Genomic DNA, 16,651 nt, shown 5'->3' on the forward strand with positions numbered 1-16,651 from the left:
GCTATTTCAGTTGAATCATATGCAGCTGTCCTTTGATTCACTGAAGCAGTCCAAGGAGGAACAAGCACAGAGGATTGAAGGTCTCATCCAGAAGCTCAAAGATGTAAGTTGTAGGCATGTCCACCTTCCACATGGTCAGCCATGTTGTCTCTATTTCCTGACATATCAAAATGGCAGGTCTTTTTTGTAATATTGATACACCCTCTTCTGCCTCTATGTCCCACCAGTTACTTTTCACTGTCACTGACTCTTCCCATTACAGACTCGTGACTCACAAACACAGTCAGATGAACAGTTCCGACAGGAGATAGCTGCACAGGGGAAACTGGTGCAGTTATACAAGGTAAGACACTCCATCTGTATCAAGGATATGTTGTTTGTTGTTAGAAACTTCCAAATATGTATGAGTAAGTGGGCTGCTGCATGGACCTTGATGTGTCACATACACTGTTGAACATGCTGACCCAGCACTTACTAACTCTCTCTCTCTTGTATGTGTAGTCTTCGTCAGAAGAGGGGGACATGAAGGTGACAGAGTTGACACGAGCAGTGGAGGAACTACAGAAGCTCCTGAAGGAAGCCTCTGATGGTGGGTTTTCTGTTCCTTGGGTTACTTCTTGCATTCTTTATAACTGTCAGTGTGTACAATTACATTCAGATCTTTGTGTAAACTATCATATGACTTGGAAAATATGTCAGTACCTGATATTTGAGGAAAGAAGGGACTTTGATCAGCAGCAGTTACATTAGTGTTGGTAGTGGTGACTGCTACAGCATACCTGGAAGCTGGGTGAAAGTCACTACAGAATGACATAGGAAAGTGTGAACATGGTGGTAAATAGCTTGTGTTTCTTTCAGCCCATTCCAAGCTGGAGGGAGAGCAGAATCACATTGCAGATGGCTTCAGGGATCAGTTGAAAGCTAAAGGTGACATGTTCTGACACATCAAAGGGGGTACTGGGCAAGAGGTTGTCATGTTAAAAGTGATACATGTGGTCAACCATTAATTCAAGCAGGATGGTAATTAAATCTATTGATTATAGAGTTGGGCTACAGAAACTTAGAACTTTTAAATTATTATTATTAGGTCTTCAGATGAAAGTCTGGAAGACCTATTGTTATTATCCGAATATTCTTCTCCTTCTTCTTATTATTATTTGTACGGATTTTGTATCAGCTCTCCTGACCTAACCACTGGGCCGATTTCAATGAAACTTTCAGGGATGATAGCCTGTGTGCTGAAAGGTATACGGTGAACAAAAAATCCTGACTTCCAGCTTCGGTAAGGGCAGATTACCCAAAATGTGATTTTCTTCCACCCCCAATATCTCTAAAACTATAGGAGATAAATGGACCAAATTTTCACCCAATGTAGACAACATCAATCTATTCAACACATAGCGGAAGTTGGCCGCCATGATAGATTTTCCGCTATTTTGAAAAAACTGAAATTTTTGCAGATTTTCACGTTTTGACGGTGCTTGCCTTTGAAAATCTTCTTCTCCAGAACGGCATATGGCACAATCGTGTTTGATATGCAGATGGATAGCCCATAGCCTTGAAAGCTGAATTTGTTCAAGGCATGTCAATATCTTGAATAGTTTTAGAGTTATCACCCTTGGAAGTTGGTCAAATTTTGACTGTGCCTGTGTTTCAAGATTACCTTCTCCTGAACAGTGAACAGCACCCTAGTGTTTGATACGTCGATCTAAAGTACACACCATGGGCTACATATATTGCTAAAGACATATTGATATCTTGAATAGTTTCAGAGTTATCGCCCTCTGAAGTTGGTCAATTTTGTAAAAATGCAGATTTGAAGGTTTTCAAACATGTCACAGCTCTGCGAAAACACCATGGATTTATGTTTGAAGGTATCAAACGGTAGATAATTAAATGGAAAACATTTCTGCTTCACATTATGGTCATGTAAAAGTCAATAATTATGCCACAATTACGCCACAAAGAGGAGGAGGGTGTGTGTGCTTCAGATTGTCGCATTTTTCACAGATGACTGAAGGGAGTGGCAGTGAAATCTAGCATAAATGCCTACTTCTGGTTTTCTAATGGCCAAGGAAACAGTCGATTCCTTAACAGGCCGTACCTCCATTTTCCTTAGGTCTACAGTCAAAATATTTAGTATTCTGGAAATGTCAGGATCTAATCTTTCCAGTAGTCTGTATATTTGACTGTTCCTTCCAGGTTATTTTTCTGCAGTTTGGTGATTTTTTTGTTTGTGTCAGCAGCGTTGAATCAGTGCCAAATTAATCTCTAAAACTCTGTATTGGACGATCCAGCTTGTGTCCAAAGGAACTGTTCAAGTAAAGATGACCTCGGAGAGTGTATGCAGAAGTCTGAAGACCGTTAAGTATTGCCCATGAGGCAATCCTAGTTTAAATTGTTATCACAATATGGGTACTGTGTTATCTGTACATACTTTCTGTAGATGTTGAAAGACTGTCAGTTACTGATATTTCAAGACTTTTTACGCATTATTCTGACACGAGGAAAGGTAATCAGTTGTATCTGGTTTCAGATGTGAAGATTGGAAAACTGGAGCAAGAGCTGAAGAATGCCAATGAGCTACTGGTTGCTGTGAAAGCCAAAGGTGAATAGCTCTGCCATGTGTGCCTACCTCTAAAAACTGTTAATGTTCTCTATTCTCTGTCTGGTTTTGAAAGTGCTATGGATGTTATTAAGGAGAGCTATATGTAGACATTTGTTTGTTTGGAATTTGTATTTTGAATTTATACACATTGAAATGTTTGGGGATCAGTTCCAAACTGATATGCTGATGTATGTGTGTGTGTCTGTCATAATAAGTCTGCTAGTAACCTGTTTTCCACCCATACAGGTGCTGCCAAACTGAGCGATGAGGCCATTGAAGCCCTGTCACCATCTGCAGCAGCAACGTCTAAAATCCTCAAGTCAGGCATGACACTCACACAGGTTAGGCTGGCTGTTAGTGTTCAGACAGTTTATAACTCTACACTCTGTAATTAGAAATACTAACTGCACCCTTGTCTATGAACTTGACCTCCTATGAGTATGATACATGCAATTTCTATTGCAAATCTGTTTTTTTCATTATTGTGACTCATGCTTATTATGCTTATCTCCTCCTTCTATGCAAAAATAGTGGAATACTTGAAATCTCTTGAAGTTCCTTTCTAAGTGAAGCAATACACTCACCCACCCAAACTCTCCCTTTCCTTCCAATACGGAAACATGATCTGCCCATGCCTGTCACTCTCTCCTTCATCGCCTGACGGTGACATTTGGGGGAAGTTTTTTTGCTCATACTTCAGTCCTATAATCTTAATTGTGTCGTATTTATTTTTTGGATTGTAGTTATTATCAACATTATGTAAAACATTGTTGAAATTTACTTTCATGTGTTTTGGACACGTTTTCTTCAACTTAGCCTTACCTGATGAAATCGTGCTCCCAGTGTAAGTTATCAGCTGTTAATCTGCATGTAGTATGTCCTTCATGCAGACCTGTTAGTTCTCCAGCTGTTCGCTGTGAACTTTGCAAGAATTTATCCGATTCAGAATTTGCATTATATTTATATACTGTTCAAAGGTGTGCTATGGACAAACAGTGTAGACTTTGGCTAGTCATGTCTAAATCAGTTGAATCTGCATCTAGTAACCGCATGTTGATAACAACTGACATTCATGATTTTAGTGATCAGTCACACATATCCTGGGGGCATGGTTGAGATACCATCGAGACTTCGTCTAGATCACAGAAGATGACGACATCAGATCATTTCAACCTAAATCGTTGATGTCATTATCATCATCTAAGACTAAGTCTTCACAAAGTCCTTCAGTGATGAGATCATCCATACTGTCTATGCAGACATCTACATCGTCTACACTGAACACTTCAGATGCTTCTGTGAATCAACCTATGCTCTTGACACTGGACACATTTAACAGTTCACCACTCATATGATGAACCTGATGGAACGCTGTTTTGAAGAGGAATGGAAACTTCAGTCAGCAGATACACCTACAGTCGACTTTCATGACGGTCATTGGATGAAGAGGAAGCATGCATTCTCCCATTCACGGAAATTATCGCCAACAGCTGTTTCTTCATGTTGCAGTATGGGTGATGCTTCTTCCAAAATGCTCGCATTCATGCATCTCGCTGCAGCTGCAAGCGTTCACTGTCTACATCCCCTGTTCGTTTGAGACGGCATCATCGTTTGTCGTCTTCATCTGATACGGATTCATGCAGGCAATGGCATTTATGGAAGGCTAATTGTTCCAGGGATACACATAGACAGGAGGACCACGATGACACTCACTGCATGGACATCCTTCACCCACTCCATCACTGGAGGAAGCCCTTGTCTCAGACTCCGAGATCACATCATGAATCACAAACGGATTTAATCTAGTCTCACCGTCGAAGGACTCCAAGGAAGCTCACACCTATAAGATGAGTGACGATATCTACCACAACGGAAACTGTCTGCAGCATTTAGATTTTAAGTACCAACAACAACACATTCCGGCCCTCAGCACTCGTTGATTCCCACTACATCACGTGGAACCCTTTCTGAAAGAACCTGAAGTAGACAAGGCATACAAGCTCATCAGAGAGACCCGCAACAGATCCTATAGTCGCCTGGATACAACCACTAGGCGTACCTTCTTCGGACTCGCTCAGTCCAGGGCTATAAATGAGGCTCTCATCTCCATCTCATCATCACCCCGGAGACTGAAGAAGAAAGGATGATCCTCGCTGCTCTCACCACTCAGAGGAAGGAGCAACAATTCATTTCAGGGCATTTAACCTGTACGCCTGCGAGATAAAATCTACTGTGTCGTCAAGGTTTATTGTCAGCGTCATCTTGGGGAGACAGCTTTACTAAACCAAGTTCAGCATCTACGATATTCGACGATATATCATTCATAAATCCAGGGAAGTAATGATGACACAGTCGACACTCTGACTACTGTCTTCAAGCATACATCACAGTATTGCTGCAACAAGTCAAAGTTGTCCAGGGCCCAGAGAGCGAGAGATAAGGAGTACAATGCTCTTGGCGGCAAGGGCTCTTTTCGTTGTTCAACTGGAGGAAACAGGCATTCCCATGGAACAGGGCATCCTGCCAGGGGCGCTAAAGGAGGAAAGTGCTGAAGATGAGGTTCGGAATGACTGACGTCTTCCATCCCCAGCCATTCCCAGTCAACCTTCACTAGTGGATGGACAACTATGATGCTACTGGAACTTGAAGAATTTGGGACAATGATGACTACAAGATGCTACTACATTCAACACACCTGCTGACAAGAGACCCAGCACTCATCATGTCCGCCAGGGATGAACAAGACAAGCTAGCCCACGCCATATCATCTCTACCTGGAAAGGAGATGTGCAGTCGAAAAACTACACCAGGATCGACTTGCAGCAGGATTCTACTCACCAATCTTTCTGGTACCCAAGAAAAACGCCAAGGAAAAATTTCGACTTATATACAATATGAAAGAGTTCAACAAGGGTTATCTCCAGAAACCAGAACAGTTCAGAAGGATCCATCTACCACAGCTGTCCAGCAGATTATCTAGCCAGCATTGTTCTACAAGATGCATACCTGCATTTTCTGATTCATCCGCACTTCCTGTTCAACAGTCAGCACTATCGTTTGGAATATCTTTGGCCCTATAGCTATTTACTTGGGTCACCAAGTCCATCATCACTTACTTACATCAGCAGGGGCTTCGCAGTTCCTTTTACCTGGATGACGGCATTCAAGCTCATCACGAGAGAAGTCAACTCAGACTACAGTTAGACTTCACCATCAGGCTACTAACTTAACTCAGATGGCTTGTGAATCTACTGTAATCAAGATCTTCAATTCCTTGGGATTTGATTCATCACTCTGTTGGACCGCATCGTCATCCCAGAGGATCAGTGGGTAAAAATTCAAGCCGTGATAGAACAAGCTCTACTCTCTCCATTACCACTACCAGAGTGGCAGCATGTATGCTCAGTCTGCTCACATCAGCACAGGATTGGACGAGACAAGGACGTCTACAACTACACCCATTACAACGGTTCCTGATTCAGCACCTCAACACCTCGGATCAGTTAGCTCTGTCTGACAATCTGAAACCATATCTACTATGGTCAACAAACCAATCCAATGTCTGCGCAGGGAATTATTTGCTAGAGCAAGTCTACAACAACCATCTCTACATAGATGTGTCACTTCAAGGTGTGTCACTTCCATGTGGCACCAGGAATCTGGATGAGCAACGAAAATATATTCAGCATATCAACCACCTGGAAATGAAAGCTTTAATCAACGCAGTACAGCATTAGTTGACAGTATTGAGGGAGAGCATTCTACATAATCAAACAAGGATCAACACAATCTCAGACACTGCTACAGCTGACATTTCAACTCTTCGACATCGTTAATGACTGTTCCACACAAGCGCTGAGTTTTACTTGCCCATTTATTACATGACTTGTTGAAACCAAGACGCTCTGCAGAGTATAATGGTTGAGAATCCATGCGCTTGTCTTGATCAGGCTAGCATGAATGATTATGTCCCTGTACTCGTAATGAAGATGTTTGTACGTGAAAGAGGATTGCATCTGGTCTTGATTGAAATCTTGATTTACAGTTGCACTAGACACTAGCAGGACTCTAGCTGATCTATATATCATCATGTTCTAATCAATGAGTGTTTCAAGAGAAAAGAAGATCGACTGGTTGAGAAAATGTAAATGATGTATCTGTAGAAGACAGCTAGTCCTTATTGGCCTCATGTATTATATACCTACCTCACTTATCCATACAATACACTTAGTGCTGGACTGGTCTAAATACTGACAGACATGTTCAGTGAAGCTAGTTCAGGGTGCTTCAGTTATCTATGCAACACACTTAGGCTTAGACTGAAGGTTATCCTCCGTCATCCATTCTATTATTCAGTATTGTCAGGTTTGTATTTGGATAGTGGGACTGACAGATTGATATTTCCATTGTAAGTTATCTAAAAGCTAATAAAGCTTATAGTATATTTGAAACTTACTATGGCTGTTTCCATGTATCATGCTGTTGCTCCATCAGGTGTTTATTGTTAAAGGTTTGTTTTCTTTTTGTTAATATATCAGTGTTCCTTTCCCTGCCAGATTTACAGTGAGTATGTGGTATCATCAGAGAATCTGGAACTAGAGCGAGAGGAAAACAAACGTCTCAACCAGTACCTGGACCAGATCCTACAGGTCAGCTGATTCACATTTTGAATAATTACAATGCCATGGCATTTTTTTCTTTTTTCCTTTTTTTTTTTTATTATTATTATTAATATTATTATTCCATTTTACGATTTCAGTCCTGAGATACATTACATATTGCATATAAGGCAATATATATCTCATCCTTGAGGTATATATATATATACACACACACACGTACACATATATTATATTGGCATCTAAGTTATCGTTTTTCCTGGCTATGTACCTTTCAAGTTTACATGTGTCTTTTAGTCGTCTAAGAAATCTCTCAAAAGAGAATGCATGTTGTTTAATATTTGAAACATAAATGAATCTTTTGGCTAGAAGTATGAAATGATTTAGCATTTAACTGTTTGAGTATACTCCAAACATGATGGTAAATTTTGTGAAAGAGACATTAAACTGGAGTTGGGTATTTAGAAACTGTTCTACGTTTTGCCAAAAGTTATTAACTAAAGCACAGTAAAAGAATATATGTGATATTTCTTCATAGGTATTTTTACAGACATTACATATATCAGTATCCACTAGCTTCATCCTTGATAGTTCTTTTTTTTTTAATAAATCTGTATTGGAAATCTAACAGCTTACAATCACTTGTACCTTTGCTGTAGTATTTTAATACACCTCTCCAAATTATATCATGTTAAAACAAATAGAAGTTGTCTGAATCTATAAATCCATGTCCAGTTACCCTCATGAAATGTTCAAAATGTTCTTAAGTATATGCTTCTGTTTTACAGGAGATCGAAGAGCGGGCACCTCGCATGAAGAAACAGCGTGAAGACTATGAGATGTCACTTCAGACAATTAGTCAGTTGACGTCACAGCTCGACACAGCCATGTTGGTAAGTTTCAGTAGCTGGTAACTGGTCATTGCCTACATTGTTCAAAGTACTTATAATGAGAAATATTTAATAATATTTCTGATTTGCATGTCATCTTCTCAATATGATTACAATTCATTGTGTTGTAGGAATCTGAAAAGTTGCAGCGTGATGGTGATGAATATCGCCGCAAGTTGGGTCACTTCCAGAGAGAGGCACAGAAGTATCAACAACAGACGGTGGATCTTGGACACCAGGTAAGGACTATGTCTGCGGGGCAAACTATCGTCAGCAGTGACTAGGCTCACCATGGTCATGCAACTGATCTTCAGTTTGGTCAGCTCCTGGCTACTGTGACATGAAAGAGGACAGAACCCTGACAGTAGGATCACTTTCCTCATGATGCCAGTGAGGCCTCTATATTTTGAACGTTCATGTTTGTCATTTACCAGCCAAGGAGCGTGTGTTGCAGGTGCGGTACTTAGTGAAGGAGGTAGAGGAGCTGAAGGGAGGACGAGTTGTACGTGACGAAGAAGTGTCGTCAGGAGAGGTGTCCAGTTCATCCTCTCTTATCTCAGAAAAACTGGTCACCTTTAGGTTTGTTCATTTCACTTCTACAGATACGTTTCTAATGGACAGTCTAATCTAGGTCTTTCAATGTGAAATGTGATCCTACTGGTTAAAACTTTTACTCCTGAAGAACAAGGTAATATTTCTTTTCAGGTGTGAACATGTGACCCCAAATGCATTCATGCTTTCTTATTTCCAAGAATATTTGAAGTCAGTCTTAAATGCATTGCACCATGTCTGACTTGTGTGTCTTAGGAGCATTGAGGAGCTACAAGATCAGAATCAACGCCTCCTGGGCGTGGTGAGGGAACTCAGTGACAAGCGGGAGGAAGAGGAGAAGCTGGCTACTGATACCAAGTAGGTGGATGACCCAGGGACAGGTGCTTATTGTGGGGATGCAGGGTGCAGAGAAGGTACTTGTGTAAGGTGCAGCATGTGGAGAAGAGACAGTGGCACGTGTAAGGGGTGTGATGTGAACAAGATGCAAATGGGGTGGAGCATACGGAATAGGTGTAGGTGCTTGTGTAAGGGTGCAGGGTGTAGTGAAGGGGCAGTTGCATGTCTGGGGGTGCAGGAAATGGAGAAGGTACACTTTTTCTGGAGGTGCCGGATGTGGAGTAGGTGCAATGGCTCATCTGGGGATGGAGGATGTGGAGTAAGTGCATCTGCATGTGTAGGGTTGTGGAATGTGGAGAAGGTACGCCTGCATGTGTAGGGTTGCAGGGTGTGGAGAAGGTACACCTGCTTATGTAGGGGTGCAGGGTGTGGAGAAGGTGCTCCTGCTTTTAAATTGATGCAGGATGCCGAAAAGTGACGCTGGCTTGTGTAAGGGTGCAGGATTTTAGGTGGTTGTATAGGGGTGCAGGGTGTGGAGAAGAGGCAGTGGTTTGTCTTGTCTTCTGCGGACAGCATCATTAGATATGCTCCGCTTGCAAATGTGATCTTATTTTCAGGACTCAGGAGCTTCGTGAACAGCTGGAAATGACACAAACTGAGTTGGAGGAACTGAGAGCTAGCAAGACACGCCAGGCTGAGATGGTAAGTGTAGCATGGTACAGCTTCAGGCTGCATAGGGTCCTTCACTAGTTGACAGGTAGTGTTTAAACCACTAATTACCACATGTATTATATTCAGTATTAGACAAGATTTCCCGTGTCAGCAATGTTTGTACCCTTTTCTGATGCCATGGTTATTGTTGAATGTTGCTTAAAGTGACACAAGACACTGTCTTGGGATCTAGTTGTACTCCTACAGATCACATATACTTTAGTGCAGTACAAGTACACAAATCATATATTGACACTTTTATAAATAAAACCCTGTCATTAAAAGTACTCATTTCGACATTTAATTACCTTAAATCAACCATTTGATTGATAGACAATAGGATTTTGCATGACATTGCTTATAACATAACAGTTTCACTCTTGGAAGCGAGGTGAATGTCAATAAAATACTACTTACAATATTACTGTCACTTTGACCAAAACTTAAATCACTTCCAAGGAAGAAATCCTTACCGATATGTTACAAGTTGTGTCCTGCAAAATCCTTTTGGTTATCAGTCATTTACTACTTAGTAGTTTTGATATTTTTATCTCGATGGCAACAAATCTAATTAGCATCTTCTATCTTGGAAGCAAGGTAAATGTCCAACCACCTGATTTAATGTGTACAGCTTCCAAAACACTCTCTTTGCACTCACAAACAACATATTTAGCCCAAACTGAGGGGTCCCATGGAAATTTGTGCATGGTGATGCAATCACCTGACGCCTGGGAGCATTTGATGGCAACCAAACGATTCAACATGGCTTTGTTAACATTGAGAACTCCGCAAATTGATAAGCTTGTTGCACATTTAATATACAGCTAACTGAAAATCTTTGCATGACTTCACTGCAGAGCTTTGGTGACAGAATTATGTAACCTGTCTGTGGTTTCTTTGGCAGGCGAGAGGGAATGAGACGACTTTTGGACAACTTTTAATCGTTTTGTATTAATTAACCACGCTTTTTTTTTTTTTTTCTTTTTTTAAATGTTTAAGATGAAATACAAGTCTTTCATACATAATGGTTAAAAGAGTACCAAAATTATGAGTTTATTCGTTCTGGAAGTCCCAGTGCAGGTCCATAATAACTGACCGGTTTGCAGGATACCCACGATTCAGAGGATAACTAGTAATTACTGTCACTGATATAGATAATTACACAATGCATCTTCATTGCTTTCAGTGATTGATGCTTCTACTGTCAAAAACAATGACTGTTGTAATTATTTTATCATGAAAGTGGAAAGTTGATCACTCTGAAATCATGTCTGATGCTGATGAGATCTTCGGTGCTCTGACGTGAGACCTCTGTTTGATTGTGTGCCATGGAACCCTTATGATGTGGATTGTTGTTGTCAATTGTGCTCAGTTATCAACAAGCATCAGTGATAGTGCTGACAGTAACTCAGCCAAATTATCATTGACCACCTGTGTTGCGGTTACAGGTGGAATCTGTTGTGCGCCAGAGAGATATGTATAGAGTCCTGCTTCAACAGGGAGGGTCTGTACAGGTGAGTGTTGTGCGCCAGAGAGATATATGTATAGAGTCCTGCTTCAACAGGGAGAAGGCAACTATGCTTTGCGTAAGAGGCGACTAACGGGATCGGGTGGTCAGACTCGCTTACTTGGTTGACATGTTGACTACACCTACTCACTCACATGTTCCCAGTTGTGCAGATCAATGCTTATGCTGTTGATCACTGGATTGGTCCAGACACGATTTTTTAATAGACTGCCACCATATAGCTGGAATATTGCTGAGTGCAGTGTAAAGCTATATACTCACTAACTCACACTCACTCACTCACTCAACAGGGAGCATCTGTACAGGTGAGTCTTGTTTGCCAGAGATGTAAAGAGGCCTGCTTCAAAAGGGAGGGTCTGTACAGGTGAGTTTTATAGCCACAGATATGTGATTCAGTCTTAAACCTTATCTTCAAGGTCACCATGACACATTGATCATTTTTGAAACCTTTGTTGATGCAATATCTCATGAACTGTTGTACCCAGTGTCTCCAAATTTGGTGACAGCCTACAATTTTACTAGATTATTTACACAGACACCAGTCATTTCAGGCATCTTGGATGCGACCAAAAAGTTAAACAAGTATTTCATTCTTCTTTAGTGTCGGAGGACATTGCCATATTAGTGGCGAACAGTTGTTATGGTGGTGTTATTTTCCACATTTCTGATAGGAGTGTCTTGCCTTTCCTAGATGCCTATCCCACCCATGATGGCCTCAACTCCCCTTCCTGCTGGGGGGAGGGGCATGCAGACCCCTGGTCGACAACCACCCCCAGGAATGAGAGGTCCCTCCCCAGGACAAACCCCTCAGGGAGGACCAGGGTCCCTGCAGCAGATGGAGAAATCTCTGTCCGAATCCAGGACAGCCTTGAAAGAAATGCAAGCCGAATTCACCACGTATAAGAAGGAAAGGGCACAAAATGAAAGGTAAATCTGCATATTTCATGTTCATATTCACTGAAAAATTGGATGTGTGAGTGTCATGTTTAAGTAGTTAATGTAACTGATTGTTGCACCGAAAGGCTGGTTTCGAATCCTTACATGTTTGACGCTTAGGCCCATGTTTTGTATTGGTAGGAAGCTTCATGTGACTACACCTACTCACTCACTCACTCACTGACACAGCTACTCCCTCACTCAGCCACACATACACATGCATACAGGTTGTCATATGAGCAAATTATTCTCAAGTACAACATTAACATGTTGACTGCCACCACGACTATACTTGTAGCATGTCTGCTCAAATTTGTCACTATGAGCTTTCTCATAGCTATATCAGTGGTATTTTAAAACAGGTCTCACAAGCTGGCAAAACAGGCACAAGAAGCAATTATCTCCTTACAGTAAGAACGCCAGGAGACATTTGTTTCTTGATGTAAGCATACAACAACTCAGAGTGGCAGATTTGAGAAGGCATTAATACTATGATTATACTCTTGAGTGGCAGTCAACATGGTCAAACCAATTTCAGCCCAACTCACCTTTTCAACATCTGGCAACGCTCACCACTTTGATTCTGTCATTGTTTTGTTACCAAATATGTATGTGAGACTGATAATGTATAGAGACTGCTGAGTGACCACCATGTGTTGTGTGTGCAGGATCATCAGTGAGCAGCTGGACAAGGCCAGACAAGAACTCTCTGAGATGAAGGTGCAAAATGCCAAACTGGCTTCACAGGTGAGGTGTCAAGTGATCTACAGCAGTTTTACTTTCGTGTGGTCTCTACAGAAAGACTTCCAAAGTATGATTTTTATTCCCCACAACATGTTTTGCAGGGCATATTAAAATGCGCTCTGTCTGTCCATTCATGCACATTCATTGTTTCCAGACCAGATCTTGAAAACTGTTCACTTTTTTTTTTTTGCCAAACTTGGCACATAGATAGATCGGGTGGTATACTGGTGCCTTTTGGTAGGTTTGAATTTCTGAATGTAGTATATATCGGTAATATATACTGAACTTTTTCGGTAATATTTCTTCACCAAACTAGGCAGATAGTTAGATCTGGTTGTGTACTGGTGCCATGAGGTAGTTTCTGAATTCTGAATAATAAAAATATTTATTGCATTTCTATGCCAACAAGTTCGAGTTTGACTGAATTTGGTGGGTGTGCTCTATTCTGGAGCACAACTTTGAAACTGACCTCTATTTTTTTTCACCAAACCTGAAACATGAATAGGCCTGGTGGTGTATTGGTGGATGTATTCATGAAGAGTACTGTGCCATTGGCAGGGATATTGATGACATTGTCCTCTTGTTTCTGATGATACACAACAAACCAAATGTCAGTAAGACCGTCACTGATCATACAAGATGAATCAATATGAATCAGTGGAACCTTTTTGATTGCCTTTTACTGACTTTTGAGGATCAAAGCATAGATTTAAATATGTATATGCAACAAGACTGTGGTAAACAGAAAAAGCTGGATTGGAATGAAAAAATATTTCTGTGACTTTACACTTGAGGTATGTTTTGTCAATACCAGGGGATTCTGGTTTGTTTTCCAAATATAATCCATGCATGATTCAACTCAGTCAAACAAGTACATCATGCTGTGATTGCCTTCTGCCCAGCTTGACTTCTCAGCAGAGAGATACAAGGTCCTCCAGGGCAACATTGATGGCTACAGGAAGGAGATCGCAGCGCTGCGGGACAAGAATCAACAGTACTGTGCCTCGATTGTCAAACACGAACAGACGATCACCCTGCTGCGGGAGGTAGGTCTCGTCAACCAGTGACATAGACATGTCAGTCATCACATGGGAAGAGGGATAATACAGTTAATAATTTGTAGTTTTTATTCCATTAGTTGATTAAAGCAGATCAGACACACTTCATTGCAGATTACAGTTGATTTAGTGGTTCTGTTTATATTGCCTTTGACTAGGACAAGTACTATGTTCACGATAAGAAACGTTTGTTGCAAATGCAAGTTATTTATATACAGACAAGTTCATTGTACAAATACTGCTTTGTGTGGAAACTTCTCTACTTGTTATGGGAGTTTACTATTTGTTTAGTTATTACTGGTTTTATGTATTCTGGACTGTTTCAAAGACACTTTAGGTACAGTGTATGAAGTGCACAAGTAGTGTCTTTGTATGGGATGTAGCTAGAATGTTTCTAAAGTGGCATAATGTCTCACATTTTTGGGACAGCCCTCTGAAACGAGTGTCTGCATTAATTTAGGAGGGTGCACTTAAAACAGGTACAGGTATTCTGCATTGTAATATATGGGAGGATCTGTTCCATGTAACATCTGTTGCTAAGGACCTATTTTCTTTTTCAACATTTTGTTATTTTTTAATCTTGTGTTATTGTGTAGTCTTGTTGACATTAGTGTTGAAGATTAATAGGACTGTAGTTTGTGTGTGTGCCGTCATTGCCAACAGGACCTGATGGCTGCACAAGAAAATGGAACGAGACTAGAAGTCCAGAATGACAACCTAAAGGCTGAATTAAACCTGGTGACAAGTTCTGAGCACAGACTGATGCAAGAACTGGAGAGTGTCCGGCGGGAACACATGTCTCAGAACATGCTGCTGTCAAGTCTCCAGGCCATACAGGTATGTCATACATGGTAGTGCTACACTGTACAGCCAGATGATACAATTAATCACACATACAGAATATTTGTACTTACGAGAGAACTGATAATTAGACCATACTGGTCAGCTTAAGGAGGCTATGGTATAATGTTAATGAGTGGCAGCACTTTGACAACAGGAACACATTGGACAACATTGAAGCTGTGCTTGAGTCTATCTTCATACAGTCTGTAAATATTATCCTGTTGGTTTTCAGAACAATCTAGAGCGTGCAGAGTATGAGACCAAAACTCGTCTTAACAACCAGATCAGTGCATATGAGCGTGAAGTGAATGCCCTGAAGCGAAGGATGGATGTGCAGGCAGAGGAACATAGGTCACTGACTCGTAACTGGGAGGTGAGGCAACTGTACACAGGATAGCCGAGTGAGGTCTGCAGTATGTTTCATTGACTGGTAATATGAGGATGTCCTTGTTCCCTAAGATAGAATAGGAGTATTACAGGACTACATTTGGAAACTGTTTGTTCTTAGCCTTTGCTGCAAAATTTGTGATGTCATGTTAAGTTCACATGCCATTGTGCATTACAGAATCCTCAAAGTAGATTCCTGGAATGTTCTCAACTTCTCAGAAGTAATGCTTATCACACGTCCATGCGTCTATCTATGAACATTTATGGTGAGAGTAGTATGCTCAGTTCACAGCATGGTGATGAGGAACGTCTGTTTCAGAGCCTGGTGAAAAATGTGCAGATAGAACTGGAGCGTGAGAAAACGATGGCACAGGACAACAAGACCAAGCTGGCTGATGCAAACAAGAACGTCCTGGAACTCAAGCAGGAAGTGAGGCATCGATGATTGTTTTCTCTCATTATTTGTAATAATATATAATGTACTCTGAAATGTTGAGTTTTTCATGGCGCAGAAGTTGACTTCCATCCTTTACATAATTTACTGTTGCTCTGAGGTTTTACATCATGAAATGTCTTTCAGCTCTCTGCCACAGAAGCGAAACTGGTTGCAGCTGAGAACAAGTTGACCAGACTTGGTGAACCCCGAAGTAAGTCATAATGTCAGTGCACTATGCCATGTTTAGTATTCACTGGGAGTATGAATAGCACATTGGTCTAGGTTGCTGCAGTTCAAACTGACAGGGTCCACTGCTCATGGGGTCTTGTATTCCAGGTTTGGCAGCCCAGTAATATCTTTTATATTGGTACACACTGCCTGTATTCAAGAAACTCTACAAACATCTGACATACATAGCATCCAAGTAGCTGTCACATCTGTTTCCACACATTTATTGATGCTGACCTGGATGTGTTTGATCCATCCTCAGCACAGGCATTACCTTCATCGGAGATATCTGCCTGGAGCTTTTGTTTTCATCCATGCCATGGCAAACATGAAAGGATAGTACTTGTTACTCTACCTGCTGCTTGACTTTACAGGAGTAAATCTTTTACTATGGACTGATACATGCAGAATATATGCACATACATGCGCGTTAAACTCCCCTTTAACTTACCTGCTGACACTGCAATCCATGTTGCAGCCACTGAACATCCACAGATGTCGGCATCTGCTCCTCCTGCTTCTGTGGTGCAGACAGAGTCCTCAGAAGAGGTCAAGGACCTGAGGTCAGAGGTCAGCCAGCTCCAGCAACAGGTTAAATGTGAGTATTCCCAAGGTGTTTTTCAAGAGTTTCCAAGTACTTCAGTCAACCTCCAATGATGAAACTTTCACAAATGCAGGGTTCCCGTTAACCGGTAAATTCCAGACCGGTAAAATTTGACAAGGACTGGTATATATAATGTCCGCCAGTCCCAAAAACTGGCACTTTCAATTTTAG

The 16,651-nt window shown here is 41.2% G+C and overlaps 1 protein-coding gene across 7 annotated transcripts in view; it reads left to right on the forward strand.

The window, feature by feature from the left end:
* The window catches only part of LOC137291651 (nucleoprotein TPR-like), a 73,374-nt gene that overhangs the window by 13,153 nt on the left and 43,570 nt on the right, over positions 1–16,651 (forward strand). For all 7 annotated transcript variants that reach the window (XM_067823068.1, XM_067823072.1, XM_067823071.1 and 4 more), the window contains exons 8-28: positions 11–103; positions 263–343; positions 502–589; positions 859–927; positions 2,537–2,608; positions 2,855–2,949; positions 7,165–7,257; positions 8,016–8,120; positions 8,249–8,356; positions 8,572–8,696; positions 8,925–9,026; positions 9,623–9,707; positions 11,165–11,230; positions 11,936–12,171; positions 12,849–12,927; positions 13,827–13,970; positions 14,646–14,819; positions 15,058–15,198; positions 15,532–15,642; positions 15,793–15,859; positions 16,355–16,474. In XM_067823068.1, coding sequence (XP_067679169.1) covers positions 11–103; positions 263–343; positions 502–589; positions 859–927; positions 2,537–2,608; positions 2,855–2,949; positions 7,165–7,257; positions 8,016–8,120; positions 8,249–8,356; positions 8,572–8,696; positions 8,925–9,026; positions 9,623–9,707; positions 11,165–11,230; positions 11,936–12,171; positions 12,849–12,927; positions 13,827–13,970; positions 14,646–14,819; positions 15,058–15,198; positions 15,532–15,642; positions 15,793–15,859; positions 16,355–16,474 — 2,254 coding nt within the window. The remainder of the gene's footprint in view (positions 1–10; positions 104–262; positions 344–501; positions 590–858; positions 928–2,536; positions 2,609–2,854; positions 2,950–7,164; positions 7,258–8,015; positions 8,121–8,248; positions 8,357–8,571; positions 8,697–8,924; positions 9,027–9,622; positions 9,708–11,164; positions 11,231–11,935; positions 12,172–12,848; positions 12,928–13,826; positions 13,971–14,645; positions 14,820–15,057; positions 15,199–15,531; positions 15,643–15,792; positions 15,860–16,354; positions 16,475–16,651) is intronic.

The sequence above is a fragment of the Haliotis asinina genome, chromosome 7 (genome assembly GCF_037392515.1).
Source record: "Haliotis asinina isolate JCU_RB_2024 chromosome 7, JCU_Hal_asi_v2, whole genome shotgun sequence".
In the NCBI taxonomy this organism is placed as follows: Eukaryota; Metazoa; Mollusca; class Gastropoda; order Lepetellida; family Haliotidae; genus Haliotis; species Haliotis asinina.